Source organism: Natrix helvetica (genome assembly GCF_964273705.1).
Source record: "Natrix helvetica genome assembly, chromosome: 1".
Taxonomy (NCBI): Eukaryota; Metazoa; Chordata; class Lepidosauria; order Squamata; family Natricidae; genus Natrix; species Natrix helvetica.
Window position 1 is genome coordinate 108,710,449 of NC_138548.1, and position 14,212 is coordinate 108,724,660.

Consider the following 14,212-nt stretch of genomic DNA (forward strand, 5'->3'; position numbering starts at 1 on the left):
TGCCATTACAAAACAACAATTGTGCTGCCACTGATTTTAAGCAAGACTGTTTTTTTTGAGGGGGGGAATATCTTTCTCTTTTGTTTTCATTTTCTTCGCGGCGAAGTCATAGTAAACGCATAAAGATCCTCCCGTTGAAAAAATCGAAAGTCAGTAGCCGACGAGATTGTCTTTGGGAACTCTAAAGGCAGGGCATATATAGCCATTATTTTATCGCTGGCTTCTTGACAACAAACCTTATAAATCTACAGTTGATGATACCTTTAAAGAGTTATGGACGTCTTCTACGAAACCAAGTCATAGCTGTTGATAGCTGCAAAATGTGTTAGGTTTCACAAATCCAGGGAGCAGTCATATCCTGTGGCTATACAGTCCAAATCCTTTTGATAGTATTTGGGTTTTTTTTTAAAAAAATGATCAAACTTGTATATATTATTCTAAATGCATTTTCACAATACCTTGCTGATCAAAGTACTTATAAAAGCACTATGTCCTAATTTTTTTAAAAAAAATCTCAGGAGATAATTTTTGTTTCTTAGCTGAAAAAAGCTTTAATTTTAAGAATAGGCCACAAGGTCAGCTTCATATATTACAAACTAGAGCTTGCTCAATTGGTTATGCAAATAGTTAAGATTATGAAATTGCTTCAGTATACTCCTCTGTCATTGACATTTATTAAACAGATCTAGGCTATGTTTAATGTTACACTGATATGTATGTTTGTTGGTTAGATATAACTATTTAACTATTGAGATTATGCACCAAACAGAATTTACAATATTCTCAGAACCATTCTCTGTACCATTCAGATCCTACAGTGATGAAGGACTTCCATACACCTTGTTACAAGCAGTGATAATAATGCTGTACGTCATAGGTTTCACCATGCTATTGATGAGAAATGTTTCGTGACTAAACAGTTGCCAATGAATAAAATAATATGGATTTTAGTAGACACAAACAAAAATCAACCACTTGAAAGCCTGAAATTTTAGGTAAAGTTACTTAAAATCAGGGCTATTGATTCATAAGGATCTGATATACATTTGAAACTCTATATGCAGGTGTTCTGTGTAAATAACTAATGTTTTCCCTTTGCATTTCTACTTTATAATCAAGTAAACATACAGTTAATGCCCTTAAATTTAAACCTAACCATTTCTTTATAAACATATAATTAAGCCTTAGAGAAAATGTACAGGGCATTAATTAAAAATGAAAGGTGTTATCAGTTTGCATTCCATAAAGTATATGTAAGTGAACTATTAGGTAGCAAATTCAGATTTGCAAGCATTGTTGATATCCTATGGTAGATCATTTATACTTCAAGCAGTTGTCTGACTTCCCTCTTTAGTTAGAAATGTGCCCTTTTTGCATGACTTCATTTAGAATTATCCCTTGTTCTAGAAACAGCAATGCCTCTATTTTCTGCATGATAGTGTTATAGTGGAATAGATATAAAACAAGATTCAAATAATTCACAAAGAGCTGTGAAAGACTAATGTGCCAAATATTATACAGGATTGTTTCTGACTGTACATAGATCCCATTCGTAATATCAAGGGTTCATGTTGACTACTTTTGCTTTATTAATAATAAATTCATCTAATCGCATAAGGATCCATTTATGAACCCCTTCATATGTGCATAAAAGAGAGGGCCAGCAAGTTTGGGTAAAAGCAAAAGGACATAGCATTTCACGTTAAAATGTTTGTGGTTCTGTTGGGAAACTACCAGCTAGGCAGGGAGGAGGGGCCAGTCAAATAACTAGCTTTGAGTCCTTGTGCAACTAAGTCCTTTGGGTCTTACCTGTTTGTTCCCAAGCAGACTGGATAAATTCTTGTAATATACCAGTGGTGGGTTGCAGGTGGTACGCCCCTGTATGGGCGTACCGGAGCTTGCTCGGAGCACTGGGTACCGTTCTGGTACGGTGCTCCGGAGGGCCCAATCGCCCGCCCGAGCTCCTTACCTGTCCTTTAAGCCTTTGGCGCTCCCATGCACGCGTATGGCGTGTACGGTGCCTGCGCAACGCTCTGCCAAACAGCTGGAGCGTCCAGAGGCTTGCGGAGGCATCACAGGCAGGTACGACGGATGGGCGTGCTGTGCATATGTGCACGCGCCCCCCACGTATCCATGTGGGCGACGTATCCATGTGATCTGGAACCCGACACTGTAATATACCATATTTTTCGGAGTATAAAACACAAAGTTTTTTCCCCCCAAAAAGAGGGTGAAAATCTGGCTACATCTTATACATTGAATACAGCATTTTTGCCCTCACGAAACCCCATTCCGTGCATCCAATTTTTTACAAAAATGGGTTTGGGAGGCCTGCAAAGTGCATTTGGGGCCTGGGAGGGCAAAAACGAGTGAAAATGACCCCATTTTTCAAAAATATGGGGGTGTTTTTGCCTACCCCAGCCCCCAGGAGCACTCTGCAGTCCTTCCGAACTCTATTCATGCCCTGTTTTTTTCTAAAAAGCTGACCCATTTTTTGCTCAGTTTTTTTCCCCTCCCCAACCCCCAGGAGCACTTTGCAGTCCTCTCAAACTCTCTGTATGCCCCTTTTTTAACAAAACGTGCAGAGGGTTTGGGAGGCCTGCAGAGTGCTCCTGGAGACCGGGGAGGGCACAAACTTTTTTTAAAATTTACCGCTTCAAAATCTTGGTGCGTCTTATCCTCCGGTGTGTCTTATGACCCCCAAAATATGGTAGGTAAAGTACATTAATGTAGCTGACTTGAACCTTTTACGAGTAGATCTGGTTGTTTCTGCCTTGACAGGTTGTTCCTATTGTAATAACCTAGCAGGGCTGTTAAAATAAGGGCTGTGAAAATCATCTGAAGTGATACTTTTGAATATATTACTACGACGTAAGGGAACTATGTAGAATATTAATTTTAAAAGAAGGGAAATATTATTTTTCCTCAGTTTTGTGAAGGAAGAGTGACTGTTGCATACACGGAAAATGCTTCTGTTGTGATTGCATGTAAATGAAGTGGCAGCCACATCGTCTTGATAAGTGACCTCAAAAAACAATGCTGCAACTGAAGCACTTTTTGGAATAATCTGCCCAGCCATAATAATAATCTTTTCACTATTGGGGCAAAAGAGCTTAATGTACTTGTTGGTACTATGCATTGTAGCATTGCAACAAAATTCTATAACATCACTAGACTGCCTTAAAAAACTGTGTACATTGTTTGGAAGACACAACTTAGATATCTTCGAAGATATAACCTAGACTTTGGAGCAGAAAATAGGACCTCTTTAAAGCTGCAAGTAGACCTAGTTCTCTTTGCTGGGTGAAGACCAGAGGTGAAATTCAGCAGATTCTGACAGGTTCTGGAGAACCAGTAGCGGAAATTTTGAGTAGTTCGAAGAACCAGCAAATACCACCTCTGGCTGGCCCCAGAGTGGGGAAGGAATGGAGATTTTTCAGTATCCTTCCCCTGCCACGCCCACCAAGCCTCGCCCACAGAATCGGTAGTAAAAAAAATGTGAATTTTTTTTTACTGGTGAAGACCATTTCCTTTGCTGGAGTAAACTGATTTTCTAAATACTGTATGTTTCAGTCAGGTTTCAGCCAGGATTTAGTATTGAGATAGCTTTGGTTGCATTTATAGATGACCTATGGCAGAGCTGTGATGGAATGGTGCATCCATCCTTATTCTCCTTGATCTCTTACCATCTTTTAATACCATCAGCTATGGTATTCATGGGCTGGGGATCTGGGGCACTGATGTATGGTGGTTCTTTTCCTTTCTTTGGGGCCGGTTGGCAAGGGGAAATCACTCCTTTGTCCCATCCTTTGTGGCATTCCACAGGGCTCTCTTCCCACCTTTTCAACACTGAAAGCATTGGATAAGGTCCAGGGGTGGGTTCCTGCCAGTTCTAAGCTCTTTTATAGAAGAGGTTCCACAAATCTACATTGCCGTTGAGAACCGGTTCCAGCTCCCTCCCGCCGCTCGTCCACACATCATCAAGATGAAGAGCGAGAGGAGGAATTCTGGGAGTTGAAGTCCATAAGTCTTAAAGCTGTCAAGTTTGAACACCCCTGGGTTTTTTTCTAAAGGGTTAGGGGTGCAAGGGTCTTGTAACTTGACAGCTTTGAGTTGCGTGCTTCAAATGCCAGAGTTTCTGAGCCAACATTTTGGTTGCTAAGCAAGAGCATTGTTAAGTGAATTTCACCACATTTTACAAGTTGGCCATGCCCACCCGGTCACATGGCTGGCAAGCCACTCCCATCCAGTCACATGGCTGGCAAGCCACTCCTACCCAGTCACATGGCCGGAAGCCACTCCCATAAAGTAGGCCACCCCTACAGAAGAGGTTCTAAAAAAAATTGAAACCCACCACTGATAAGGTCATATGGGTTTGGATATGGCTCTGACTCAATCCTACTAAATCCTATTGTTTGCATTTTCCCGTTCAAAAGGGGTGTACACTTTGGGAGTCTTCCTGGACTCATAGGCCCTGGTCATCGACAGGTGACAGCTGAGGCTAAGAAGGCTCAGTCATATCCTTTCGTAAACTGGGAGGCCCTCCAGACAGTCATTCATGCCCTGGTCATCTCATGGTTTCACTACTGTATGCTTTATGGAGCTGCCCTTGAAGACTACCCAGAAGTTTCAGGTTCTGCAGAATACAACGTGGGCAGTGTTGGGTATGCCTCCCTATGCCCATATAAAACCTTTGCTTCGTGAGCGGCTTGCCTGTTTGCTTCAGGTGCAATTCATAGTGTTGGTTGTCACCTGCCAAGCCCTTCATGGCATATAGGGCTTGGTTACTTAATCTTATCTTCTATAATCACTGCCTGGCCAATTCTGTCTAGCAAGGTTGATGCACTCTGGATCCCTTCAATTAAACAGTCATTTTAATGCCAGAAGCACAGCTTTTCTGTAGCGGCACCTTTCCTTTAGGATGAGGTTCCCTCTCCGAGAGTTCTGGTGGCCCCCATCTTGCTGAGATTTCAAAGGGCCTTGAAGACCTGGTTCTTTGCCCCAGCCATTGGTGAGGTTGAGGAAAGCTCCCTTTGGATCGTATGGGTTTCTTTCTCCCATCTCTTTTTTGGGTTCGTCCTCCTTTATTCTTGCACTTGTGTCTCTTACTGGGTTTTTGTTTTCTTGCATGTAATGTTTTTACTTCTGAGGTGCTCAGGGTGGTTGGGAATCAGGCAGCAAATACATTAAATAAATAACCAGCATGATTTCTCTCATTACTTTTTGGGCCAATTTCATTGATGAATGATACAGTGTAAGTCCAACAGAGGGTTTTTTTTTATAACAATCTCTTGTCTTTCTTGCCTTCCAGCACTAAATTTACACTGATAATGCTTTCAACAATTCTTACACTATAAATGAGGGACACTAGATGTAAAGTGAGGGAGGATTTGTTTAATTTTAATACTTGGGTAGAAATTATTTCTTTACCTTTTATAGTTTATTTATTTTACTGGCTTCTTTGGTTGTTGCGAACCAGCTATTCTACACTCGTTATTAATTTATTTATTTGGAGAGGTGGGAGAAAAGTTGAACTGATAGACACTTCTTTGATATGTTTGTTACTAATATAACAAATTGTGGAAGATAGAGTTGTTGGGAGTATACTCCTAGTGTTGGGTAGGCAACATATATATATATATATACAATAACAAATGGTCGTTGTTGCTTTAAATGGGTGGAAGTACTTATCAGCTGTAATTAACTCTACAATAAAAGGGAGTCAGGAGAGCTCACTCTCTCTCTCTCTGCTTGTCCTATGCTTGATAACTACTTGCTCGCTTGATGACTGGAACGTGAACTGAGACTGTAAACCATTGTTTGTTCTTTGAATTGTGTTTGGACATATATCTACAACCACTGCTTGTGAAGCAATTATTAGTAGTAAAGCTACTTGTTTTTTACTAGCAGTGTCTGAAACTCTGTGTGTTTTTTCTGCTAGCAACGTTTTTTCTCTCTAGCTGTACATTCCGCTGCACTATTTTCTGTCTCCCAACGGAGATACCCCTAACAAGAGTCAAACAAATCTTGAGGGTGGTTAGGATATTCTTGTAAATACCAGTAGAAAGAAAAAGGTAGGTGTAACGACCAATTGTCAGCCCCATCACAGTAGCTGCTGAAGTCTAGATCTGAAAAGACTAATTAGTTTCTTGTCTTTACGCACCCTTTGTTCTTCCCTCTGTCTTTTCTTTTGCAGTCTTCAGCATGCATCTGCTATCCATTTGCCTTTAAAGATGCATTTGAGAAAGAATGCAAGCAATTCAGATGCATTGCACCACCTGGAAACCAATTGTAGCGTGGTTTTGCTGGGTTGATTAGGTAATGAGGCTAAATGTAGAACTGCCAGCATGCAAGCCTTGGGCCTTTTAAATTAATAAGTGTTAACCAACATGGAGAGGATGGAAATGTTTAGCATTTGAATAACATGGATTAGCAATTTAGTCTTGTATATTTGTGAGGTGGGAACAGGGATCTATGTTTAGACTTAAATCCGGGAGGCTGAGTCAGTTTCTTGGATGGTAAATGAGAATTGATTAGCTCATGGCAAGCACTTTTTTTTTCCTTTTTACCATCCTGTAATCCCTTTATTTGGGGTGGAATTGGGGCAACTGAGTGGAGCAGAGCATTTACTGGCCGGGTGCCCTTCCTGACTCCTACTTGGAGTTTGCAGCAAGTATTTTCTCTGCATCCTGATAAACATCCGCTGTTGCCTAGGATTGAACTCTCAACCCTCCAAGTGAGAGGTGAGCGTTTTCATCTCTAGGCCACCATGTTGCTCCAGTTGATGGAAAGCACTGATTGATTGAAATTCTTTGTAACTTCTATAGAATTTCCAACAGATTTGTTGAATGCATCTGGATGTCTGACTAGATCTCAAGTACTTTTTCAGCTGCATTTAGAAGATTTGGAAGAGAGATAAGTTCAGAATCTGAAACTGTTCTATAATAGGTCTGTGTTAGCACAAACTCCCCTCCCCTCCTTTAGATAAACTTCAAATATTTGTACTTATAAACTTTCCCGGCTTTCATTAAATTAATTTGAAGAACTATGATAACAGGATGAACAGGTATCACCCAGAAGACTTTTGGTTATTAAGAAGTTGAACATTATCTAACATCTGCCCTGTGGGTCACCTACAGTAATTACTCTACAAAATCCTTTTTTGGAACCACCTATTCCATTTAATTACATATAGACGTAATCTCGTTTTTCTAGATCTTGTGGTGCAGATATTCCATGCTACCGAATGATCTTGTGCTGAGAGATACATGGTATTTTAAAGCCCCATTTGTCTGTATATACAGTATGAGGGTTAAAATTCTATAGATGTATGTGCAGTCCTTGGTTCTGATGACAGCAGTAATCAATTTCCCTCACTAAGCATTATAGTCATAAGGTATGATGTCACCTGGCTGCATTGCTTAGTAATAACAATCCCAGCACTTCCCGTTCTTAATCCAACTGAGGATGCTGTGGATTATTATACTCCCCACACACACAAATGGCAAGACTTCTACAAGTGTTTACTCAACCCCCTGTCCCCCCCAAAATACAGGTCATCAGAAAGCACCCCTGTTGCACAGGTCTGGATTCCAAACTCAGCACAGCCAGAGTCACTGGGTAACCAAGTTCAATAGGTACACATGAAGTCAAAATGGCCAGGATACACTGCCCAAGCACACAAAGAATAGAACTGAGCATGTTGATCCAGCAGGTCCTCTGAACGGGGTTAAGTAGGTAATGTGGTGTAGCCCTTCATGAGAGGTTGCCTCCTCATGAGTAGTCTAGCCGACCGACATTCCTGTCTCTTATCCTCTCTGCTCTATGTATGTCCTTGGATCCGGAAGAGGTGTGCACTTCACTTCCTCCTCATTGCTAACAGGTAGCCACTGCTCCTTGTCCTCACTGGGAGCCTCTTGGTCAACTTGCTGCAGCTGTGGCTTGCCTCCTTCAACCTCAGCCTCCCTTAGCCTGTGTCTCCTCCGATTGACCCAGCTGACGCTGCTCCATCAGGCTAGCATTCTCTGAGCCCCAATCCTTACCAATACTCTGCTCCACACTTTCCTCTGCAGACTCAAACTCACCCTCCTCCTCTGTACTTGCATCTGGAGAGAGGCCTGGGGTGGGGGGATCCATGACAATAAGGGAAGAGGCAATAAAACTGCACCCTGAGCAAACAGTCTGATGGGCGAGAGCTGTAGGCAGACAGGCAGCTGCCATGGAGTACATGGTCCCCATGCCCCCTGGGGGGCTCTTTGGGGGGAAAAAGCAGTGGGAGCAGGAATTGTGATCTCGCTGGCTTCCCCATTGCTTGTTGGAAGCCAGCAGGGAAAGTTACAAATGGTAATCCTGTGAAACGGTATAGGCTGTTGTAACTTTGAACAGTCTCTAAACAAGTACTTGTAACCCGAGAGTACTTGTATGTGACCTCTCTAAAGACATTTGAAGATTTAATTATTTCAGGTCAAAAAGCAGTCAGAGCACATTTAAGTGGGGAGTAAAGGATTGGAAGCAAATGTGAGTGAGAATAAGTGGAATATTTAGTAAATAATTCAGCTCTGAGCAAGGAATAAGAAACCCGTATGTCGTGTCCCTTTAGTTTAATATGAATAGGTATGATATTTGTGTATGCAGTGATGCTGCCTCTTTGGCTGTGAGTGCAAATTACTCGAAGCAAGTATTACATAGATTTCATGATACAATGAGGGGTATGAGTCTGAAAACATGCATTAAAGAAGAAAGATACTGTATGTGACAGGAAAAATGAAATAAAACATTGCAAATTACACAAAGTAGTGAAAATCTAAAGCAAGTAGCTGAATCTGTATACTTTGGTAGAATGTTTACTACAAAAGGGGAAAAGGATGGAGAAATTTTAAGATGTGTAAATGCTGGTAGGTAGTGGATATCTATTCAAAAGAATGAATGTCAAAAAAGAAGCAAAAATGACACACTTACATGGAAATAAGAATTGGATATGTTAAAACATAGATGGAAGATGGAAGAAGTGCGAAAAGAGTGTGCAATTTGAAAAGAGGGACAAGAGTAAATGGCTGCTGAGTGACTAACTTGAATTTAGAATTGAGTGACAAGTATGAAAGAAATACACTGAAATGGTTTGATCATATAAGGAGATTGAGGAAGACATTGCAGAACAACTATATGAAGGAAGATTGGACAGGTCAAGAGGAAGTGGCAGATCAAAAATGTGGTTGGATGATGAGATTCTGAAAAAGAGGTGAAAAGTTTGAAGAACAAAAGGCCATGTGTGATGTGGAGGATGGATATCATGGAAACAAGGATGGTTTGCAAAAATAGAAAGTATGTGAATGGTATTGAATTTAGCTAATTTTCTTTTTAAAAACCCCATTCCTCAGTTTTCTAGGTCTAGTATTTCTTACTCCTTTTCTGTGCTTTGCCTAATGTTGCTTATTCTAAAGAAGTATTGCATGATTAGGTATTCATGTCCAATATTTTTATAAAGGTAGTAAATTTCTTCAGATGTTTTCTTTCAAACCTTTAGATATTTAAGCACTGTGAGCCCAATTAGGAATTAAATTCATAATTTCACCATAAGCTATTAATATACATTAGAAGACATAATCTTTATTTTATATATTGTTTCTTTGAAACACTCCATGCAAAACCATGATTACCGTATTTTTCGGAGTATAAGATGCACTGGAGTATAAGACGCACCAAGGTTTTGAAGAGGCAATTTTTTTAAAAAAGTAGATAGGTAGATAGAGTGATAGAGAGGGAGAGAAAGAGAGAAATACGGTCAGTAGGGAGAGGGTAGGTAGGTAGGTAGGTAGAGGGAGAGAGAGAGAGAGAGAAATACAGTAGGTAGTTAGGGAGAGAGAGAGAATAGGTAGGTAGGTAGGTAGGTAGGTAGGTAGAGGGGGAGAGAGAGAGAAATACAGTAGATAGGTAGGGAGAGAGAGAGAGTAGGTAGGTAAGTAGGTAGATAGAGGGATAGAGAGAGAGAAAGAAATACAGTAGGTAGGTAGGGAGACAGAGAGAGAGTAGGTAGGTAGGTAGATGTTTCCAGGTGTATTTATCCATGTGCTGAAGAAGGAAATCGCTGACAATCTGCAGCACCTAAGACTTTGTTTCTGCTGGCACAGCACTTGATCAATCTAATTCTCATCAATCAGTTAAAGAGCTTTCCAAAAGGAAAAAAAAGTTTTTGCACTCTGCAAACCTCCCAAAGACAATCCATTTTTCACGAAAACGGGCACATTTTATTTTTAAAAAGGGCATGAGTAGCCTTGGGGGGGGTTGCAGAGTGCTCCTGAGGGATGGGGGGGGCAAAAAAGGCCCGTTGTTTGCCAAAACGGACCTGTTTTTTGTCAAAAAACATTGCATGCATAGCCATATGGAGGCTTATAGAGTGCTGCTGGTGGCTGGGGGGCAAAAACCCTGGTTTTTGCTCATTTCTGCCCTCCCCAGCCCCCAGGAACTCTCTGAAAGCCTCCATAAGGGTATGCACGGCCATTTTGGTGAAGGGGTGGGGCTTCAGGAGGCAAAAAATGCTGTATTCAGTGAATAAGGCGCACACAGATTTTCAGCCTCTTTTTTGAGGAAAAAAGTTGCATCTTATACTCCAAATATACGGTATTTACACACCATTCAATTGATGCATACTATACTAGAAATCTGAAGTTACTAACTTGTTTATCCACACACTGAAAGGAGAGATTAACTTGATTTCATCTAGTTTTCCTTCTTGGTTGCCTGGAGGTAACCACTTCTTCAAATAACTAGCTTAAAAAGGTGTGGTGGAACGGTAGCTAGAATGCAGTATTGCAGGCTGCATTCCCACTGCCAGGAGTTCGATCCTGACTGCTCAAGATTGACTCAGCCTTTCATCCTTCCGAGGTTGGTAAAATGAGGACCGAGATTGTTGGGGCCAATATGCTGACTCTGTAAACCACTTAGAGAGGGCTGTAAAGCACTGAAGTGATATATAAGTCTAAGTGCTATTGCTATTAGCAGTTACTTCCAAAGCTAAAGCTCTCCAGCCTTTTTCCCTGTTTCCTGCTGCTTCTTTTTTTCTTGCTTTTCATTTTTGCATCATTTCCCCAGAGTGTGCTATGCTGCAAAATTCATGTAGAGTGATGCTTTATTTCTGGATACTTTCAAGCAGTGAGATCTGACCGCTTGCTGTTTGCCTCTATCTTTGCAGCTTTTGACTACACTGATATTCTGAGCATTAGTGAAGAGGAACACAGGCTGAAGGCTCTGAATGAGTATCTCAGCACCCGTAGTTATATCCAGGGCTTCACATTTTCACATGCAGATGTGGAAGTGTTCAGGCAGTTTTCGGGCCCACCCGTGGATCAACATTTCCATGTTGTTCGTTGGTTCAGGCACATAGAAGCAATCTATGATGGCAGCTTTGAAAAACATACCTCCTGCAAACTCCAGACAAGTAAGTAACCATAGGGAGTTAATGACTTGCTATTTGCTTATCACTTTTGTTTAAAGCATCTGTCAAGAATCACTTGGTCACTTTGATTTATATGAGGGCTTGCATTTAGTAGCCAGAGGCAGCTGCAGCATGTTAACCAGCACAAATATGTAGGAATGTGCATGTATCTGTGTATATGTATGTATATTTTCTCATTTTCTTCAGAACACCCAAGGCCAGAGTTTGCCTGATTAACTTTGGCTGAATCTGGATATGCGCTCAGTCCTTCCCATTTTCTTAATCATCATCTGACACAAAGAAAGTCAGTTGATTAAATTGTTTTCCATGACTTGCTTCCTCATATTTTAAAGGAAGGAAACACGTCGGATCTACTCATATAGGATAGTTTCATAGCTGTTTACTCTTAGAAGAAGACAGGAAGGAGAAACAGTAGGAAGGCCCATGATATGTGCTGATGTTTATCTTTGACATTGCCAAACTATTACTAATAAAGGCGAGTATTTGTAGCTTAGGGTTGAAATGAGGGGTCCTTGGTACTCCCTGAGCTGGCTTTTTCTCCTAGGCGCTGCTTGGACTGTCCAAGCAAGGTTAACTTCAGCTTGCTGCCCAAGGACTGAGTTCGAATTTCTTGTAGCTCCGCCCCTTGCTCTCCTCAGAGGCTCAGTTTTAAAAAACTCAGTCGCCCTACAGGACGCTTTTGGGGGTGCTCCAGTCCTTGTGCAGCAAACTGGACCCTCTAGATAGCATAGTGTAGTTCCTTTTTTGTTTTTTTGAGTATAGTTAGACAATTCCTTAGCGTTTGTTATTTTCTTTCTCCTGTCGCTTTAAATTGAAGACTGAGACACTCGAGGCAGGCTGCCTGCAGCGTGGCTGGCCAGCTCAGGGAGCACCAAGGACCGCTCAAAAGTATTAGTTTTGGGATCAGCAAAACATACCATCAACAGCAGATTTAAGCTTTTCAAATAGATCTGGGAATGAAGATACATGCATACACACTTGCTTTCATTTATAAAGAGAGAAGGAAAAAGAAAAATAATCAAAATGGACAAAAAACCTCCAAGAAAACACAAAAGCATATTACATTACCGTTTAAAAATATGGCTTGCATTCATATTTTGCTTTCATTCAGTGCTCCTTCCTATTTTTCCCAAAATATCAATCCTATGAGATAAACACACAAAACCACACAACTATTTTAAACACAACTCTAAAGCTTGACCACACAGAATAATGCTGATTAGTGTTATTACATTAATAGAAAGCCATTTCATAAACTGAAAGCAAACACTTGACGACAATGCAAAATTGTTAATCTGAGGTTCCACTGTGTTTTCATATTGAGGAAAAGTAGTCTAATCGTTTGTTGTCCTTACAAACCCCTCTCCACTGCCAAGCACAATTCCAATGTATTAGTACTTTCGAATTGTTCATATATTAATAAGTATAAATTAATCATAGTGCCTATCGAGTCCTTGGTGCTCTCTGAACTTGGTTGTTTTCTTACAGGCTTTTCATTACCAAAACTAGATAACGTCATCAATGCATAGGTAAAGGTAAAGGTTCCCCTCACACATAGGTGCTAGATGTTCCTGACTCTAGGGGGGCGGTGCTCATCTCCGTTTCAAAGCCAAAGAGCCAGCGCTGTCTGAAGACGTCTCTGTGGTCATGTAGCCGGCATGACTAAACGCTGAAGGGGCATGAAACACTGTTACCTTCCCACCAAAGTGATCCCTATTTTTCTACTTGCATTTTTACATGCTTTCGAACTTCTAGGTTGGCATAAGCTGGGACAAGTAATGGGAGCTCACTCCATTACGCGGCACTAGGGATTCAAACTGCCGAACTGCCGACCTTTCTGATCGACAAGCTCAGCATCTTAGCCACTGAGCCACCGTGTCCGTTCATCAATGCATATTTCCTTCTTTAAATGATAATGATTTTTATAAAATAATAGTAACAACTTTGGTGTTGTTTAAGCCAAAATAGGACTAGAGTGGGACAAACCCATATTATATGAATGAGTACCTTTAATGCAGGAAGTGCAGCAGAACTATTGCTAAAAATGCAGTCAAACCCTGCCATGGTGTCAAAGGATTTTCATAATATGTTCTAATTATGCCTGAAATATTCTTTTTAACTTGATCACTTGTATTCTACCGTGTTTTCCCCAAAATAAGACATGGTCTTATTTTCTTTTGACCCTCGAAATAAGTGCTTAGCCATATTTTCGGGGAGGTCTTATTATTTTTGAGGTGCAGGAGGCGGTGAGCGTGGTCACCTCATGGCTGCTGCTGTGTTGCAATATTTTTGGAAAAGGCTTATTTTCAGGGGAGGGCTTATTTTAGTGCATGCGCTCAAAAGCCCAATTGGGCTTATTATCCAGGGAGGTCTTATTTTGGGGAAGACAGGGTACAGAGAAAGTTAAGTCAAAATATATCCCTAGTGAGATTCAAGCTAGTTAATACTCATGTTATATGACAGTTGTAATTTATACAATGTAAAATAATGTGAAACTTTAGCAGGAAAGTTACATATTGTCATAGTGAGCTGTTGTGAGTATACTGAATACAATACAATACAATACAATACAATACAATACAATACAATACAATAGTAGAGTTGGAAGGGACCTTGGAGGTCTTCTAGTCCAACCCCCTGCCTAGAAAGAATAGAAAGGGATGAAACCAAAGCTTCCACTAACTTTATGATTTATGAATACTAAACATCATATAGTATTGTTATTCCCAAATGGATTTGTTAAAAGGATAGATTAATTAA

At 40.7% G+C, this 14,212-nt stretch overlaps 2 protein-coding genes across 3 annotated transcripts in view; both read left to right on the top strand.

Moving 5' to 3' along the window:
• LOC309384049 (uncharacterized protein) overlaps positions 1-10,240 on the top strand; it is a gene marked incomplete at its 5' end in the record, with an annotated part of 124,216 nt that extends 113,976 nt beyond the window's left edge. Inside the window, one exon of the mRNA XM_081937208.1 lies at positions 9,851-10,240. The remainder of the gene's footprint in view (positions 1-9,850) is intronic.
• The window catches only part of CARS1 (cysteinyl-tRNA synthetase 1), a 47,131-nt gene that overhangs the window by 505 nt on the left and 32,414 nt on the right, over positions 1-14,212 (top strand). The window contains exon 2 of one of the 2 annotated variants that reach the window (XM_081942321.1): positions 11,189-11,434. The exons of the other annotated variant lie outside the window; for it this stretch is intronic. Coding sequence (XP_081798447.1) covers positions 11,189-11,434 — 246 coding nt within the window. The remainder of the gene's footprint in view (positions 1-11,188; positions 11,435-14,212) is intronic. 2 annotated transcript variants of the gene reach the window in all.